The sequence below is a fragment of the Coccinella septempunctata genome, chromosome 4, assembly GCF_907165205.1.
Source record: "Coccinella septempunctata chromosome 4, icCocSept1.1, whole genome shotgun sequence".
NCBI lineage: Eukaryota > Metazoa > Arthropoda > Insecta > Coleoptera > Coccinellidae > Coccinella > Coccinella septempunctata.
In genome coordinates this window covers 2,390,780-2,404,942 of record NC_058192.1, presented here as the reverse complement: position 1 = coordinate 2,404,942, position 14,163 = coordinate 2,390,780, and the positions used below count along the sequence as shown (strand labels likewise).

Here is a 14,163-nt window from a genome sequence, read left to right as displayed (position 1 = left end):
ATATAATTTAACAAGTCGTACCAACAAAATTTTGCGAAATATTCGTAGATAAAATTGAGAAATCTTCATTTAAATTCAGTTTGGTGGTAAAAAAAAACACTTGAAATTATTTACGGACTTTATTGACTTTCTCAACGTATAAAATATGAATATAAAGGTATTCGATAGGTACAAAAACTACAGAAAAGCGGAGTACGAATCTTCGGCGAATTTCTTCAATTCAACTCCTTCCCAATGCGTTTCTTCCAGCGCAGAAAAGAACCTGTGACAGAAAAGCATGTTAAAACAGAATCGTTTCGAATATTGGAACAAAAATTAGTCCACACCTTATCATCACTTCCTCATAGACCTGTAATTCTTTTTCACTCAGTCCATTCTGAACTACATCCAAATTGATTTCGAATAATGCACGTGTGTTAACCCCTGTTAGTATCGTATCTGGACCATTTTGCAGCAGTGCGAAGTGCAACGCCAATTTTCCCAATTCAACCCCATTTTCCTGCAACAATCCATTAAATCTGTAATTTTCTTTTAATATTGAAAAGCGAAAACATCTTTCACTACCTTACAAAAATTACCCGCTTCCAAACAAATCTTTTTCAAATAATCAGAGGCTGGATGCCATATTTGAGGCCCACCGTTTGTCAAAAGTCCCATTGCATGTACTGAAGCGTTGATGATTCCGATGTCATGCGTCTAAAACTGAAGTAAATCAAGAAATACGTAGGTGAAAATATATATTTCACCTTATAAAAGGGAATGAATTCATTCAAACTTCGATCGATCATTGTCAGTCTCGTGTAAGAAAGTACTGTACTGATTTTCACTCGAGATCTTTCAATGACTTCCTTCAGGATTGAATTGGGATACCCAGTTATCCCGATAAAACGTATTTTTCCTTCATTTACGAATTCCTGCAGGGTTGGGAGAGTTTCATTCAAGATTATGTCCAGGGAGGATGCAAATTCACAGTCATGAACCTGAAATTAATTGAAATTTTCCAAAGAAATCATGCATGGCTTTATTTTTCACAATATAAACTCAAATCCTTCACCTGCATGACATCAATGTACCCCACACCGAGTGTTTCCAAAGATTTCTTTACGCTCTCCCTGGTTTTCTCTGCCGAAAAATCGAACATAAATTTGGGGTCAGCTTCATATCTCCCAACTTTACTGCCAATGTAATATGCTTGTCTTGGTATATCCCGAAGACACTAAGATAAAATAAAAAATAATTGGATGATTGATATTTAAAAAGTTTAACGCACTTGGCCCAAAATTTTTTCAGCTGTGCCATGTCCATACCAGGGTCCTGTGTCTATATAGTTGATCCCTGATTCCAAAGATTCCCTCACTAACAATCTGCATTCTTCCAGTGAATAGTCCCTATATTAATTAATGGATACATTTTATTCTCTTACTGAAGTATTAAAATTTAACAAATCTAATTCAACCAGGAACTTTTGGCACATATCGGACCCCCAACACCTTAATGCGGACCTGGAATACCGAAGTATCCCCATTTAACAAAGCAATACATCAACATCAACTTTACCCATAAAAATGGCTAAATCCACCACTTCCCAGTGATAATCTTGAAACCATTAGATCTGTGGGCCCCAGCTTATTGTACTTCATTTTTCTGATTTTTTTCTCATCATGGAAGCCATCAACGAAGGTCGGGGGAAAATCCACCATTTTCGTTTTACGAGAGGAATTAAATGATCGTGTATATAAAACAATCGAATTGCTGCGACAACAGCTTACTACCTATTTGTTCATGAGTTCGGTTTTATCTGGTCAATGTAAACCGATAATGCTAGGTTAGATTTAAAATTATCACAGGACCGTACTAGTTGTCAAAGTAACTCTTTTACATTAAATTGAGAAGAGCAACTCTTCTAGTAATATATCTGAGAATTTCATCCATCTCGGCACAACCGTTCGGTCTTGATGAATTTTTAACTGACCCCATCTTTTTGGGAATTTTTCGAAGGTCAACATTCGAGTAGCGTATCTTCCAGGAACATCATCCTAGATCCAAATGTTTTACATATTCTGAAAGAGCAACTCTTCTAGTAATAAATCTGAAAATTTCATCCATCTCGGCACAACCGTTCGGTCTTGAGGATGTTTTAACTGACCCCATCTGGGTCACACATTTGCTTTGAAAATTTCGACTGTGTTGTAGAATTTTCTTTTTAGTGTAACTTTTTTCTTTATGTAACATTCTTTATAAAAAAAAATCAAGGAGTTTGGCTTGGGAAAGGAAAGGAAATGAAATAAATCAAACACTAAAATTCACTTCCATATATATTTCGTCCTCAACAGACTGAAGTTCCCAAACTCGATATAGTTACTACTCAAATACGGTATAAAAAAAGCTCTGAAGAACTTATTAGATTTTTCACTGTTGAGAAAACTATAAGACGTTATAATTTTCCATCTGTTAGTCATAGAGCCATAGTTCGGCTCTAAAACAGTCTCCTTCCCCAAATCTAAATCTAACAAGAAATGGCATTTATTGATATTAATGTACACATTGGGGTTCTCTAAGTTTTTATCGTTGAAATGATCGTGGACGATACTGGTTGCATTTTCTGTAGTGGCATAAGGTGCTGGCAGCATTCCATCGAACTCCGACTTGATGAAACGTATGTCCCATTGGGTGTTGGGTAGAAAAAAGGAATTAGGAAACCTATGCCAATCCTTTCCGATGCACACATTTATGTTGGTTTTTTCAGGTACTTTGAAATCAAGGGGGTATTTGTTAACCTCCATCAGCAGATCCATGGGCGCATGATAATATCTGTAAAGCGCACAAATCCGGGATATACCTGAAAAAAAACCACACTAGTACTGAATTATGATTCACATCGATTATTTTTAATTCTACCTAACAAACTTGTCACTATGATCGTGAAATACATGATGAACATTGTCTTATCCAAATAGTGGGTACCAGGTGGCATTGTATTGAATATAGTCCATACTCGGAACGCTAATTTTTGTATCACATCAAGCGTAATGGCCCCACATAAACATATCATGGGATAGATCGGAAACAGAAATCTGAAATTCGGTAAAAATGGGAAAAGTTTCATCGGTGTAGAATAACCTTTACAACTCACCTTTCTTCCTTGTGAGGTTGGAACATAAACACAACCATCCATAATAAAATCGGGCTCAAGGAAATCCAGTAAGGCAGAATGAAAGTTGTTGGCTGCTTTGTTGGTACAAATAAATAATAAGCGCTTATAGCAAAAGGACTCAAAAGAGCCAATATCTAAAAAAATATAGAATTCACAATGCTACTGAATGACGAATGAAATGATCGTATTTACCCATACAAAATTGAAGTTCAGAAATCCATTTATGATATAAAATGTGAACGGTTCAGTACCATAGAGTTCAGGTCCCGCTCCTCCTAATACGTTATATTTAACAATATTCAGAGGCGCAATAACCAATTTTCCATAATACATTGAGTCTATGATAGTCATCGGCAACAATATAACTGTTGCTGAAATACTAGACCACATTACAAAATCTTTGTACAACTTTTGTCTGACTAGCATGTCGTATGCTATTGGAACCCCTAATAGGGCAGCAAAAGGCCAACCTGAAACGAATATTCTCAGGACCTAATAACACAAAATATTTGTGATGCTCACCTAAAAGCGATCCTAGAGCTGTGAAAAATACAGCCAAGTTATAATTTCGTCCCCACCAGGCAGAGCATGCCCCCATAAACATGTACATGGCAAAAGATGATGGTAGAAATGCTGTACTTGAAATGAACATGCCCGGTGAAAACAAGAGGAATGCTAAGCATAACCTACCTATGTGTATCCCAAATTCACGACAGACAGCCCTGATGACAATAAACGTTATGCAATAAAAACAAATTAATACATAATCAATTCTTACTTATAGAAATAGACTTCAAAGAATGCTGCGAGTAACCCTAAAAGACATCTTGTGAAGTAAAAAATGAGCAATGGATTTGGTTGGAACAATTTGTGATATATTAGTGCAGGTACAGCATGAAAAAGTATGTATGTATAAGATCTTAAAGCGAACTGTGGACTATATTCCCAGGTTTGTAATCCTTTTCCGAATACTGAAACGAAACAGTACAAGTTACAAAATTGCTGTTTCACGAATTATGCTCAATCTGCTCACTCAAAAAATGCATTGGTTCCCAATAGTTGAAAGTTTCATCACAGTCAGTGATATGAGACCAAATTGCAGCACAAAACCTTGCTGATAATATAGCTTTGAATGCAGTATCTCCAGCAGGAAATAAAAGGGGCGAACGACTAGTTTCTGGTGGTTTTCTAAAATCATATCATTCATTTCGAGTTGAACTAACAGGAAAGAGCAACATTACGTTTGCAGTTTGGAACCTCTTTTTGTATCTTTGGTTTTCATTTCTTTTCTCGGCTTCGTTGCATTTTGGCGGAGTTTGAGAGAAGCGGTTGCACGACCCATTTTATTTATCACGACAAAAACAATATTTGATGTGTCTTTACATTTTCACTTTATGGTGGACTTTATATTCGGCGGCATATCTCTAGAAGGGACGTGTATTTCGTATTTTAATTTTATCGAGGTGTCACATTTGACAACTCGTTGAAATCAAAACATTGATCACGTTTTGAAAATTTGTCTGCCTACAAATTAAAGAGAACTACCGCTGAGTAACGACAAGTTCGTAGGTTACCCAATAGGTGACGTGAGTCTTGGAAGTTTAATTTTCAAGTTAAAATAAATTTAAATTTCAAATTCACTCATGCCTTCAAAAATTATGATAGTATTATTTAGGAGAGGTATATAGGAGAAAAAAAGATTTTTAAACATAACCGAATATATTTTTTGTAATCCAAATCTTTATACAATTATATTTTATAAGGTGTAGAAGCTTTATGGTAGTTTTGTAGTACGTATTCACAAAAGACAAAATAATTAAAAAAATTTCAAGTGTGTAATCCTACAAGAACATAGGTTCTATCATTCATTATCATACAAGTTATCCTAAAAATAGGAGAAATATTCATTTAAATTTTTTGGGAACCTCCATTTTTCGAATATTGTGAATTTCGATGAGAATTAATTTTTGTTTAGAATATATGAGTGTGAAATTATTCCGAATAATGGAAGTTCCTAATTGATACATATATTTATATCTAAAATAAAAAAGATCTAATAATAAGGTATAATTAAAATTCTCTATCAGTTAATCAATAATCGAATTATTCGAAGGTTGATAATGAAAATACTCTGTTAAATCATCTTATCCGTCAAATAGAAGGAAGACCTACTTGAATTTGGGGGATACAATGATTTTCGAACTGATTTCGAATAAAGCATTCCAAATGAGTATTTTTGAAATTCGAATTTTGGAATTCCTTTATTCGAGCGTAGAATTTCACATGAAAAATACATATATTTCCAATGGGAAACATTTGAAATACTTGTTCTTCGTATCAATGAAATTTAAAAATGAAAAAACGTGATGCATTTGCTGATGTTCCTTGTTTTCCACGAAATTTAGGAACATTAAAAACATAAGAAATGAGAAAGAGAAGATGAAATACGCAGCGATAAAATTTGTATATCGCAGAATAAGGACAGTTCAAAAAACGAGGGAGTCGTCAAGTAGGCTCTGGAGAAAGTTGACATTTTGTATTTCGAACTTCAACACAAAACGTCAACTTTCAATATTCCATAGCCTACTTGATGAGTTTTTTTTAACGCCCTTTACGTCAAAATTAAGCACCATGAAGAAACTTATTGATAAAAATTCGTGTAAAATTGATCCTATGGAGGATGTAATATAATATATAATTTTTTTAATATCTATACAGTTCCGATCTTAACTATAAGAGTTTCAGTCTTGAAAATCCTACTTATCTCTAGCCTAAGCTTCACTCTCCTCCTTTATCTTGGCAAGAAGCTGATCACAAGTCTTCTTAGCGTCCCCGAGCAACATGGAGGTGTTGGGTTTGTAGAAAACGGGGTTGTCGACGGCAGCGTAACCTACCCCTAGTGATCTTTTCATGACGATGACGTGTTCAGCGTTCCATACTTTGAGAACCGGCATTCCAGCAATCGCTGAATTGGGATCATCTTCAGCGGCACTGTTGACTGTATCGTTGGCTCCTATGACTAGGACTAGATCGGTTGATGGAAAATCGTCGTTGATTTCCTCCATCTCGAAAACGTCGTCGTAGGGCACACCAGCTTCGGCGAGCAAGACATTCAGCTGACCAGGCATGCGACCTACGGAAATCAATTTTATCATTGCCAATATCTGTCCTATAAATCCCGAAAAAGATGAGGTCAGTTAAAAATTCGTCAAGACCTAACGGTTGCACTGAGGTCGATGAAATTTCGAGATTTATTACTAAAAGAGCTGCTTTTTTAGAATATGTATTACACTTAAATCTACGATGATTTTTCTGGGAGATACGCGACTCGAAAGTTGACCTTCGAAAAATTCCCAAAAAGATGGGGTCAAGGTCAGTTGAAACTTCCTCAAGACTGGATGGTCGCACCAAGATGGATGAAATTTTCATATTTATTACAAGAAGAGTTGCTCTTTCATAATATGTATAACATTCAGATCTACGATGATTTTCCTGGAAGATAATCCACTCGAAAGGTGACTATCGAAAAATTCCCAAAAAGATGGGGTCAGTTAAAACTTCGTCAAGACCGAACGGTTGTGCCGAGATGGATGAAATTCTCAGATATATTACTAGAAGAGGTTCTCTTTCATAATATGTATCACATTTCCATCTTTGGTTATTGTTATTGAGAGAAAATCCACTCGAAAGGTGACTATCGAAAAATTGCCAAAAAGATGCATGGTGTCAGTTAAAAATTCGTCAAGACCTAACGGTTACACCGAGGTAGTTGAAATTTTGAGATTTATTACTAGAAGAGTTGTTTTTTTGGAATATGTATCACAATTAGATCTACGATGATTTTTCTGCTCGATGAAATTCCGGGATTGAAAAAGATTGAGTTTACAATCTCAAAAACACCTCAGGCTTCGGAAATAACAAACTTTCGTGTGAAATATCAGCGTCTGTAGTTTAGGAATCATGAGAGAGGCTTACCTGCCACTGGATGAATGGCAAACCTGACATTTTTGCCTTGACTTTTCAGTGTACTGACCATTTCGGCAATGGGATATTGAGCCTTCGCTACACAAAGACCGTAACCGGGTACAATGATGACATTTTTCGCATTCTTGATGGCTTCCACGGCCCCCTCTAGGTTGACCTCAGTGTGGGTACCAGTGATTTCCATTGGTTTGCCAGAACCAGTACTAGAAGTACCATAACCGCCTAGAATAACGTTCGGCAAAGATCTGTTCATGGCCTGAAACATAATTTGTTAGTTTTGTGATACTAAGACGTGGCAGAGTCAAACAAATATTCACCTTGCACATAATATATGACAGAATAGCACCAGAAGATCCAATTAGGGCACCAACGATAGTCATCAAGTTGTTATTCAACATGAAACCCTCAGCACATAAAGCCCACCCGGAGTAACTATTCAAAACAGTAATTACCACTGGCATATCAGCACCTATAAAATTTGAATAAACATCAACACATTCCGCTCAAAAATGAAGAACCTACCTCCAATTGCCGATGTTAAGGTGACGCCCATGGTAGCGGAAAGTGCAGCCGTTGTACCAAGAGCTCCCAGACCACCCATCAGTGTTGGATCGTAGAAAAGATATCCCCCAGCTCCTAAACTTCCCAACATCAGTCCGCTATTCAAGGCATGCCTTCCAGGTAAAAGCAGAGGAGCGGAGTTTAGAAGTCCTTGCAGTTTTCCATAAGCTACCAAAGATCCACTGAATGTAACTCCACCGATGTAAGTTCCAAGGAAAAGAGCGGTTTTTACAACATTGGCCGCTGGATCGGCGGCAAAAGATGGGAAATCATGGATAAAGGTAGCCCCACAAGTTAATACTGCAGCAAGACCAACCAGACTGAAATATAAAACTGTTAAAAATCGATTCTATTGACTCCAAAACGTCCACCAACCTGTGGAATGCAGCTACTAATTGAGGTAGATCAGTTATTTCGATTTTTTTCGCTATAAATGTTCCTAAAGCTCCTCCACCCAATGCACATCCGGCTATCTGGGCTAATACTTCCGGTGTGAGATCCAGTTGGCCTAAGGTGGCAGCAATACCCCCAGCAACTCCAATCTAAAACATCATTCAGACGAAAAACCCATCGGGCCGGAAATTGTCCCTTCAACACTTACCATACCAATATTGTTTCCCCATCTGGCTGTCTTCTGGGAGCTAAGACCAGCCAAAGCTCCGACACAGCATAAGGACGCTGCCAAGTAAGCTGCTTGGTGGATTTCAGGCAATCCAGCCACTGCAGCATAACCATATCCTCCCAAGAAACCTGCAGCAGGTATACCATAAAGGAAACTGTATTCCTTCGGATCTCCTGGTCTTTTGAACATATCCAACATACGTTTGGTGACCAAAAATCCTCCAAATATATTTATGAACGAGATGAAAGCGGCAGAAGCAGCCAGAGCCTTCAACATAACAATATTTGTACTCAGATAGTCGAGCATTCGTGAAATTCAATTACCTCCACGGAGTTTGTTGGGTAATATCCTCCATTCATCAGGAGAAGACCTCCTACTGCAGTTATTCCTGAGATAGCATTAGTAACAGACATAAGAGGTGAATGAAGAGCTGGGGTGACACCCCAAACAGTGTGATAACCGACGATTCCAGATAAACCGAAGGTTGTTAACATAGACGTGAATGCAGCGTTTGGAGAGGCTACTCCTAAACCTAAAACGGTTCCAAGGCCTAAAAACAAACAGATTTTTCTCTGCTTCTACATACACCTCTAAAATTCTTTACCTGCCGTGCACATAAGTGATTCTTGAACTGTGGCTAGGAGAGGGTTCTTTTTTTCCTCTTCTTTTTGTTTCTCTGCTGTTGCCTTAGCTTTTGGTGGAGGAGGAGGTGTTAACGAAACTGACAAAGGTGGTGCCGGCCATAATAGTTTTCCCTTGTCTAGTACGATGCTTCCTCTGACAACTTCATCCTCTAAATTGACTTTGAACACGTCTTTATCGCCTGAAAATATATTGCGATTATTGGAAGACCTAATTTTTTCTTCGTCACTTACACATCGATAGTAAAAACTTCGACACGTTGTTTGCGTACAAAGTGGAACTTTGGGTGGGTAATCTACTAGCTAAATCGGTCAATCCTATATGTGTGATGCCGTTGAGATTGTAGATTTCTCCTGGTTTGGTAGTTTCAACGTTACCACCAGCTTCAGCTGCTAGATCTACAATTACACTACCAGGTTTCATAGAAAGGACGTGTTCCTGTAAGTACGAAAATAATTAATGTTTTATTGGGGATATGGAATATGGGGATTAACCTTCAAAATCAATAATGGGGCTTTTTTTCCTGGTATAAGAGCCGTGGATATTATGATGTCAACTTCTTTGCACTGCTTCGCAAACAAAGCATGTTCTGCATCAATGAATTCCTTGGACATTTCCTTGCTGTACCCAGCAGATGTTCCTCCCTCTTCCTGAAATATCGAACATTTTTATCAGTTTGAACATTCTGGTAACAAGTCTAGTCTACTCGCCTTAATGTTTATAGTGAGAAACTCAGCTCCCATTGATTCAATTTGCTCCTTCACTGCTGACCTAGTATCAAAAGCTCTAACTATTGCACCCATAGCTTTCGCCTGGCCTGCTGCTGCTAAACCTGCTACACCTCCACCAATGATGAGAACCTTCGCAGGAGGTACTTTTCCTGCAGCTGTTATCTGCCCTACAAGAAGTATACTCTTGTTTTTTCGATAGAGAACAGATTAAGTTAATTGCATACCTGAGAAAAATCTTGGGAAGTGGTTGGCTGCTTCAACAACGGCCCTATACCCAGAAATATTGGCCATGGAGCTCAAAGCGTCGAATACTTGTGCTCGGGTTATCCTAGGAATGCAGTCCATGGCTAGAATTTCGTTCTATTAAGTTCAAATCGAACCGAGAAGTTTTTAAAACTCACCGAAAGCAGTTATTTTCTTTTCCGCCAGTTTGTTGACCAGGGGAGTATTATTTCCTGGGTACAGGAAGGATATGAGGGTTGCGTAATCCTTGAACTTCTCGACTTCATTCTCTTGCGGCTGTCTCACCTTCAGGACAATATCTAGGGAACGAGATTAACAAAATCAGAGAATTTCATTTTTGAAAGCCAAATTTAATCCAGGTTCTGATGAATAAAAGCTTGCTACGCCACTGATTCCGATATCTATCCCGAAATAAATTCGAATAAATATTGAAACGTTTTTATGGTGAATCAAGGACGAATGATACTCTTATGAATAAGCTATTTGTGGGATTCTTCGGCGGCTAGATAGAGAATATGTGAATGATGCTCTTGAGAATTGAATGTTGCGAACTAATTGTGCTTTAATCAAATAACTAGGACATGATTTCGATCAAATCTTCCATTTTGATCCTGAGATGTTTGCTACAAACTCACTTGCCGAATTTACATATTTCTAATGCTCGATCGAGCGAAGCGGTGAAAAAAAAACTGAATTTTGGTTTCAATGCACTGATATGAAGTGAAGTTGTAAAAATCCTAAAAATAAACAAAATTATACCTGACTGAAATACAGATGAACCATCTTTCACGAAGCATCCGGCATTGAGGTAATCTTCATTTCTAAAAGTTGCACCGATACCAGCATCCTCCTCCACGTGGACCGTAAAACCTTTTTTGATGAGTGTTGTAGCAACTGATGGAGTGAGAGCCACCCTGAAAAACATCCACTTATTGTCAGGGAAATAGGTGATCTCCCATACGCAGAAAATCGATTATTACTCTCCTCATATGGAAAAAAACAATTTCAAGAAAACAAAACTATTATCGAATTCTTCTTTGTATCAAATTTCACACATTCTGACGGTGATAATTATATTTTGCATTCAGATTATCACGTGTATTCATCACCACGTCAAGGTGTACTAATTAATTAGACATCATTAATTATATAATAGGAAATCTGTTGGTATTGGAGCATTCTAGATTCAAAAGACACTGTCTTACCTTCTCTCGTTTTTCCACACTTCCTTAGGGACGCCAATGGACAGTTTTTCATAAGGTACTCCTAAAGTTTCTTTATTCGAAGTAGAAAAATTCCTATTTCCTAATTTCTCATGTCTTCGCTTATGATAGGAATGTATTCTTGTGGAATAACCGTATTGATTCCCATAGATTTTGTACAGCGCCTTTGACTGGAAGATTCCTTGATATAAACCTTTTGCCATTGTCTGTTTTTCTCTGAAACTCTGTAAGGCGAGAAATTATCCCATATCATTTGCTACTCAGCTGAAGGATGCATTTACACCAAAATTAGAGTCATTTTTTCATCAACTCCTAAAAGATGCAATTACTGGTACATTGTAGACAATATAGGACACGCACTTATTTGCATATATAGAACACTAATTCTGTATACAATTGGAGTAATAATCTATTGGTTCAATATTTGTACACAGATACACAGTTGCTTTCGCTTTCATTTTATAATCAGCACTTTTCGTGCTGGATGATAAATGAATTCGCTCGTGTATTAGAAAAACAATCAAATGATGAAAGAACATAAAATTAGATATACATATGACCCAGTGACGGCCAAACTCGCAAAAATTAAGCATAGTAAATAGAATTATCAGATGAAATAGGTCTTTTATTTCTACGTTTTGCTATGGTCGATTGTGTAACGTGGGGATTTCAAATGATTCCAACAACAACAAGATAATGGCGATAAATATTTGGTTGATGGTTTGAGTTTTGTGTTAGACATGCATAAATTTGTTTGTAGAAATATTTAAGGTATGTTTTACGATAACTCCCGGATTATGTTGCTAATTTCCAGGCAAATGGAGTCTATAAACGACTCCATTTCCGGTTTCATATTTATCGGATTTGACCAATCAATAATCCTAGCTTTCGGTAAAAGATACCACGCCACTAAATGACTAATGAAGATTCAAATATATGAATGCCATTCGACCAAGGACTTGACTTAATTTGTAGGTTCAAAATGAGTTATATAGGATGAAATGAAAGTATGATGAACAAACTCCAAACATCTTAGGATGAATGAAAAATATTGTGATTCAAAATCCAACATCTTTACGAGTAGAGCATCTAATACTCTAGTTCTATCCATGTATGGCATGAATGCTCGCATGAATGTTATGAAACATACCACAGTATTTATCATCTTATGGACTTCTGAGAATCCAAATTTATGGGTAATTGAACGAATCTTCAAAATCAACAAACAAACTTGTAAAAAATCTGAAAATCAGTTATAGGGGATGCGAGATATCCATATCAATCAACCTCAGTGTTTTTTCGATTTTCAATGTACCAAAATATATAGGGGAGGGTTTATACTTCTTTACAATTTTATTATTGTTATGCAATAAGCCAAACTGGGCCCAGTAACTTCTGTGAAAAGATCGAAGAGCTAAATATTTCATTTTTGTTTATTTTCCCCTCATCTATATCAATAAAGCTCTTTCAAATAATGAGTTTTTTTTGCAGGACACTAATGAGGTTCAGAATCACTGGGTTTATTCCATATTTTGTCTATGAGGAACGTGTCAGTAATGAAAACATGAAAAATCAGCTACATATATGAAAATCAGACTGTACAAAGAGACGGACAATTAATGAGAACATATGTTAGTGGAACAGAAGTTTTAAATATCATAAAATTAGTTCAAATAGCCCGTTTAACTATTTATAAATTACCAGTGCGAATCAGGCAAATTGACGCTTAAATGCATATTGTCTCTGGCAAGAAAGGAAGGATACCATCTAAGTAAATTGCTAATTAACTTTCTCGCTTAAATTCACCGAGTCAAACGGGTAGAAAACATACTTGAACTCATTGGGAGCCGGTATCAATAAAAAGAAACCGCAGAATAACCGCACAAACACATCGCAGTGCCAACAAACTTGCATTGCGCCGTTTTATAAGCGAAACCTGTTTGTTTTCATCGATGCGGATGCGATGAAATCCAATAAAAAAATATTTTGAATCCAAACGAATATTTGAGAATGCTCCAAGTGCAGAATCATTCGAAGACTGTTCATATATGGAAGAAAAGATTTTCCTGAATGATAGCTGAAAGTCGAGGGAAATCAGTATCTATTCAAATTACCTGAAAATGCTGAAGGCAGCTCCTGATCGGGAACAGAGGTTTGGAAAATTCTTCGATTAAAATAAGGCACTTAAATAATTAAAATATCATATCAAAAACAGCATTCTAGGAAAAACACAGCCATAAGGTGGAACTACACACCACGAGCTACCGAATGCAAGTGGTAAAACACACCGAATCGCAAAGTAAATCTGACAACAGCGCCTGTCATCAGATGGTACCGGGATTCGAATTCAGAAATGGGCCTGTTTTGGGCCCATGGTTGTTATCGTCATTTACGAGTTGACTTTTTCGAGGATCGCAATAAAAACCATCTGTGTGGAGCTTAAAATCCGACTTTTGGTGGGTCAGTACCTGCTTTGTTTCAACTTTTGGCTATTTATCACAACTCTGCGGTTTAAAGTTAATAGTTTACGTTCACCCGGATCGTGTATCTGGTTGTGAATATTCCCAGGTCAAATTTTGGCAAATTTTCAGGTACCTGCCTCTGTGAAGGATGATCGGTACCTGTTTGGCTCAGAATAACTGGGGTTGTATAGAATAATAGGGGTTGTTTTTTTGTTCGTATGTGAGAACTCACATGGAACCTTCTTCTGGAATGTTCCCATAGGTCGATTCATCATCGAACATATAACGTTTCAGAATATCTTTCAGTACAATGAAAAGGAAGTCAAAAAAACAAATAGAAGAGAAAACATTTTGTATTTTTGATAAATAAAAGCGTTTAATGGGGATAATAATAGGTGAAAAATAGATGTCTAATTTGAAATCAAGACTTAATTGGTATCTACACAATCTTATTTTATGCCAAGATCATAATTTCTACAAAATTTGATGGAGTTCCACTTTACACTCGATGTTGTACATACAGGTTGAATAATTTTATAAA

General features: G+C 36.9%; 3 protein-coding genes across 6 annotated transcripts; all 3 read right to left on the bottom strand.

The window, feature by feature from the left end:
- Positions 1-103: 103 nt before the first annotated feature.
- LOC123311361 (L-galactose dehydrogenase-like) lies at positions 104-1,822 on the bottom strand. Its single transcript, XM_044895270.1, has 7 exons — positions 1,558-1,822; positions 1,271-1,388; positions 1,055-1,216; positions 747-980; positions 565-696; positions 327-499; positions 104-262 (listed from the first exon to the last, which is right to left on the bottom strand). The coding sequence occupies exons 1-7, from the start codon at positions 1,698-1,700 to the stop codon at positions 178-180; spliced, it is 1,047 nt and encodes a 348-aa protein (XP_044751205.1). The 5' UTR covers positions 1,701-1,822; the 3' UTR covers positions 104-177.
- A 480-nt stretch (positions 1,823-2,302) lies between these two features.
- LOC123311035 (alpha-1,2-mannosyltransferase ALG9) lies at positions 2,303-4,647 on the bottom strand. Its single transcript, XM_044894786.1, has 8 exons — positions 4,396-4,647; positions 4,188-4,342; positions 3,933-4,125; positions 3,677-3,876; positions 3,347-3,624; positions 3,134-3,288; positions 2,899-3,074; positions 2,303-2,839 (listed from the first exon to the last, which is right to left on the bottom strand). Exons 1-8 carry the CDS (start codon positions 4,494-4,496, stop codon positions 2,304-2,306), a joined length of 1,794 nt encoding a protein of 597 aa, XP_044750721.1. The 5' UTR covers positions 4,497-4,647; the 3' UTR covers position 2,303.
- Positions 4,648-4,854: 207 nt separating this feature from the next.
- Positions 4,855-13,446, bottom strand: LOC123311229 (NAD(P) transhydrogenase, mitochondrial-like). Of its 4 annotated transcripts, none has more exons than XM_044895066.1 (16): positions 13,275-13,446; positions 11,143-11,384; positions 10,697-10,851; positions 10,096-10,236; positions 9,919-10,041; positions 9,674-9,861; positions 9,458-9,613; positions 9,197-9,401; positions 8,926-9,144; positions 8,645-8,871; positions 8,301-8,588; positions 8,075-8,241; positions 7,661-8,019; positions 7,456-7,607; positions 7,130-7,394; positions 4,855-6,287 (listed from the first exon to the last, which is right to left on the bottom strand). In XM_044895066.1, the coding sequence occupies exons 2-16, from the start codon at positions 11,361-11,363 to the stop codon at positions 5,926-5,928; spliced, it is 3,228 nt and encodes a 1,075-aa protein (XP_044751001.1). In that variant the 5' UTR covers positions 11,364-11,384; positions 13,275-13,446; the 3' UTR covers positions 4,855-5,925. The 4 variants fall into 4 exon arrangements, with proteins under 4 accessions (XP_044751001.1, XP_044751004.1, XP_044751003.1 ...); XM_044895069.1 differs by having other exon boundaries at positions 11,143-11,387; positions 13,279-13,446; XM_044895068.1 differs by lacking the exon at positions 13,275-13,446 and adding an exon at positions 12,862-13,015.
- Between the last annotated feature and the right edge of the window lie 717 nt (positions 13,447-14,163).

What these genes read in the sequence shown, in the direction of transcription:
- LOC123311361 (XM_044895270.1), bottom strand. Translation starts at nt 1,700, where the DNA reads ATGGTGGATTTTCCCCCGACCTTCGTTGATGGCTTCCATGATGAGAAA. An exon ending in AAGCGGGTAATTTTTGTAAG is followed by an intron (nt 500 to 564) that starts GTAGTGAAAGAT and finishes GGATTGTTGCAG; the next exon opens with GAAAATGGGGTTGAATTGGG. An exon ending in TATGAGGAAGTGATGATAAG is followed by an intron (nt 263 to 326) that starts GTGTGGACTAAT and finishes TTTCTGTCACAG; the next exon opens with GTTCTTTTCTGCGCTGGAAG.
- LOC123311035 (XM_044894786.1), bottom strand. Translation starts at nt 4,496, where the DNA reads ATGGGTCGTGCAACCGCTTCTCTCAAACTCCGCCAAAATGCAACGAAG. An exon ending in GGAACCAATGCATTTTTTGA is followed by an intron (nt 4,126 to 4,187) that starts GTGAGCAGATTG and finishes GTTTCGTTTCAG; the next exon opens with TATTCGGAAAAGGATTACAA. An exon ending in TTTGAAGTCTATTTCTATAA is followed by an intron (nt 3,877 to 3,932) that starts GTAAGAATTGAT and finishes TATTGTCATCAG; the next exon opens with GGCTGTCTGTCGTGAATTTG.
- LOC123311229 (XM_044895066.1), bottom strand. Translation starts at nt 11,363, where the DNA reads ATGGCAAAAGGTTTATATCAAGGAATCTTCCAGTCAAAGGCGCTGTAC. An exon ending in AAAGAAAATAACTGCTTTCG is followed by an intron (nt 10,042 to 10,095) that starts GTGAGTTTTAAA and finishes ACGAAATTCTAG; the next exon opens with CCATGGACTGCATTCCTAGG. An exon ending in CCCCATTATTGATTTTGAAG is followed by an intron (nt 9,402 to 9,457) that starts GTTAATCCCCAT and finishes TCGTACTTACAG; the next exon opens with GAACACGTCCTTTCTATGAA.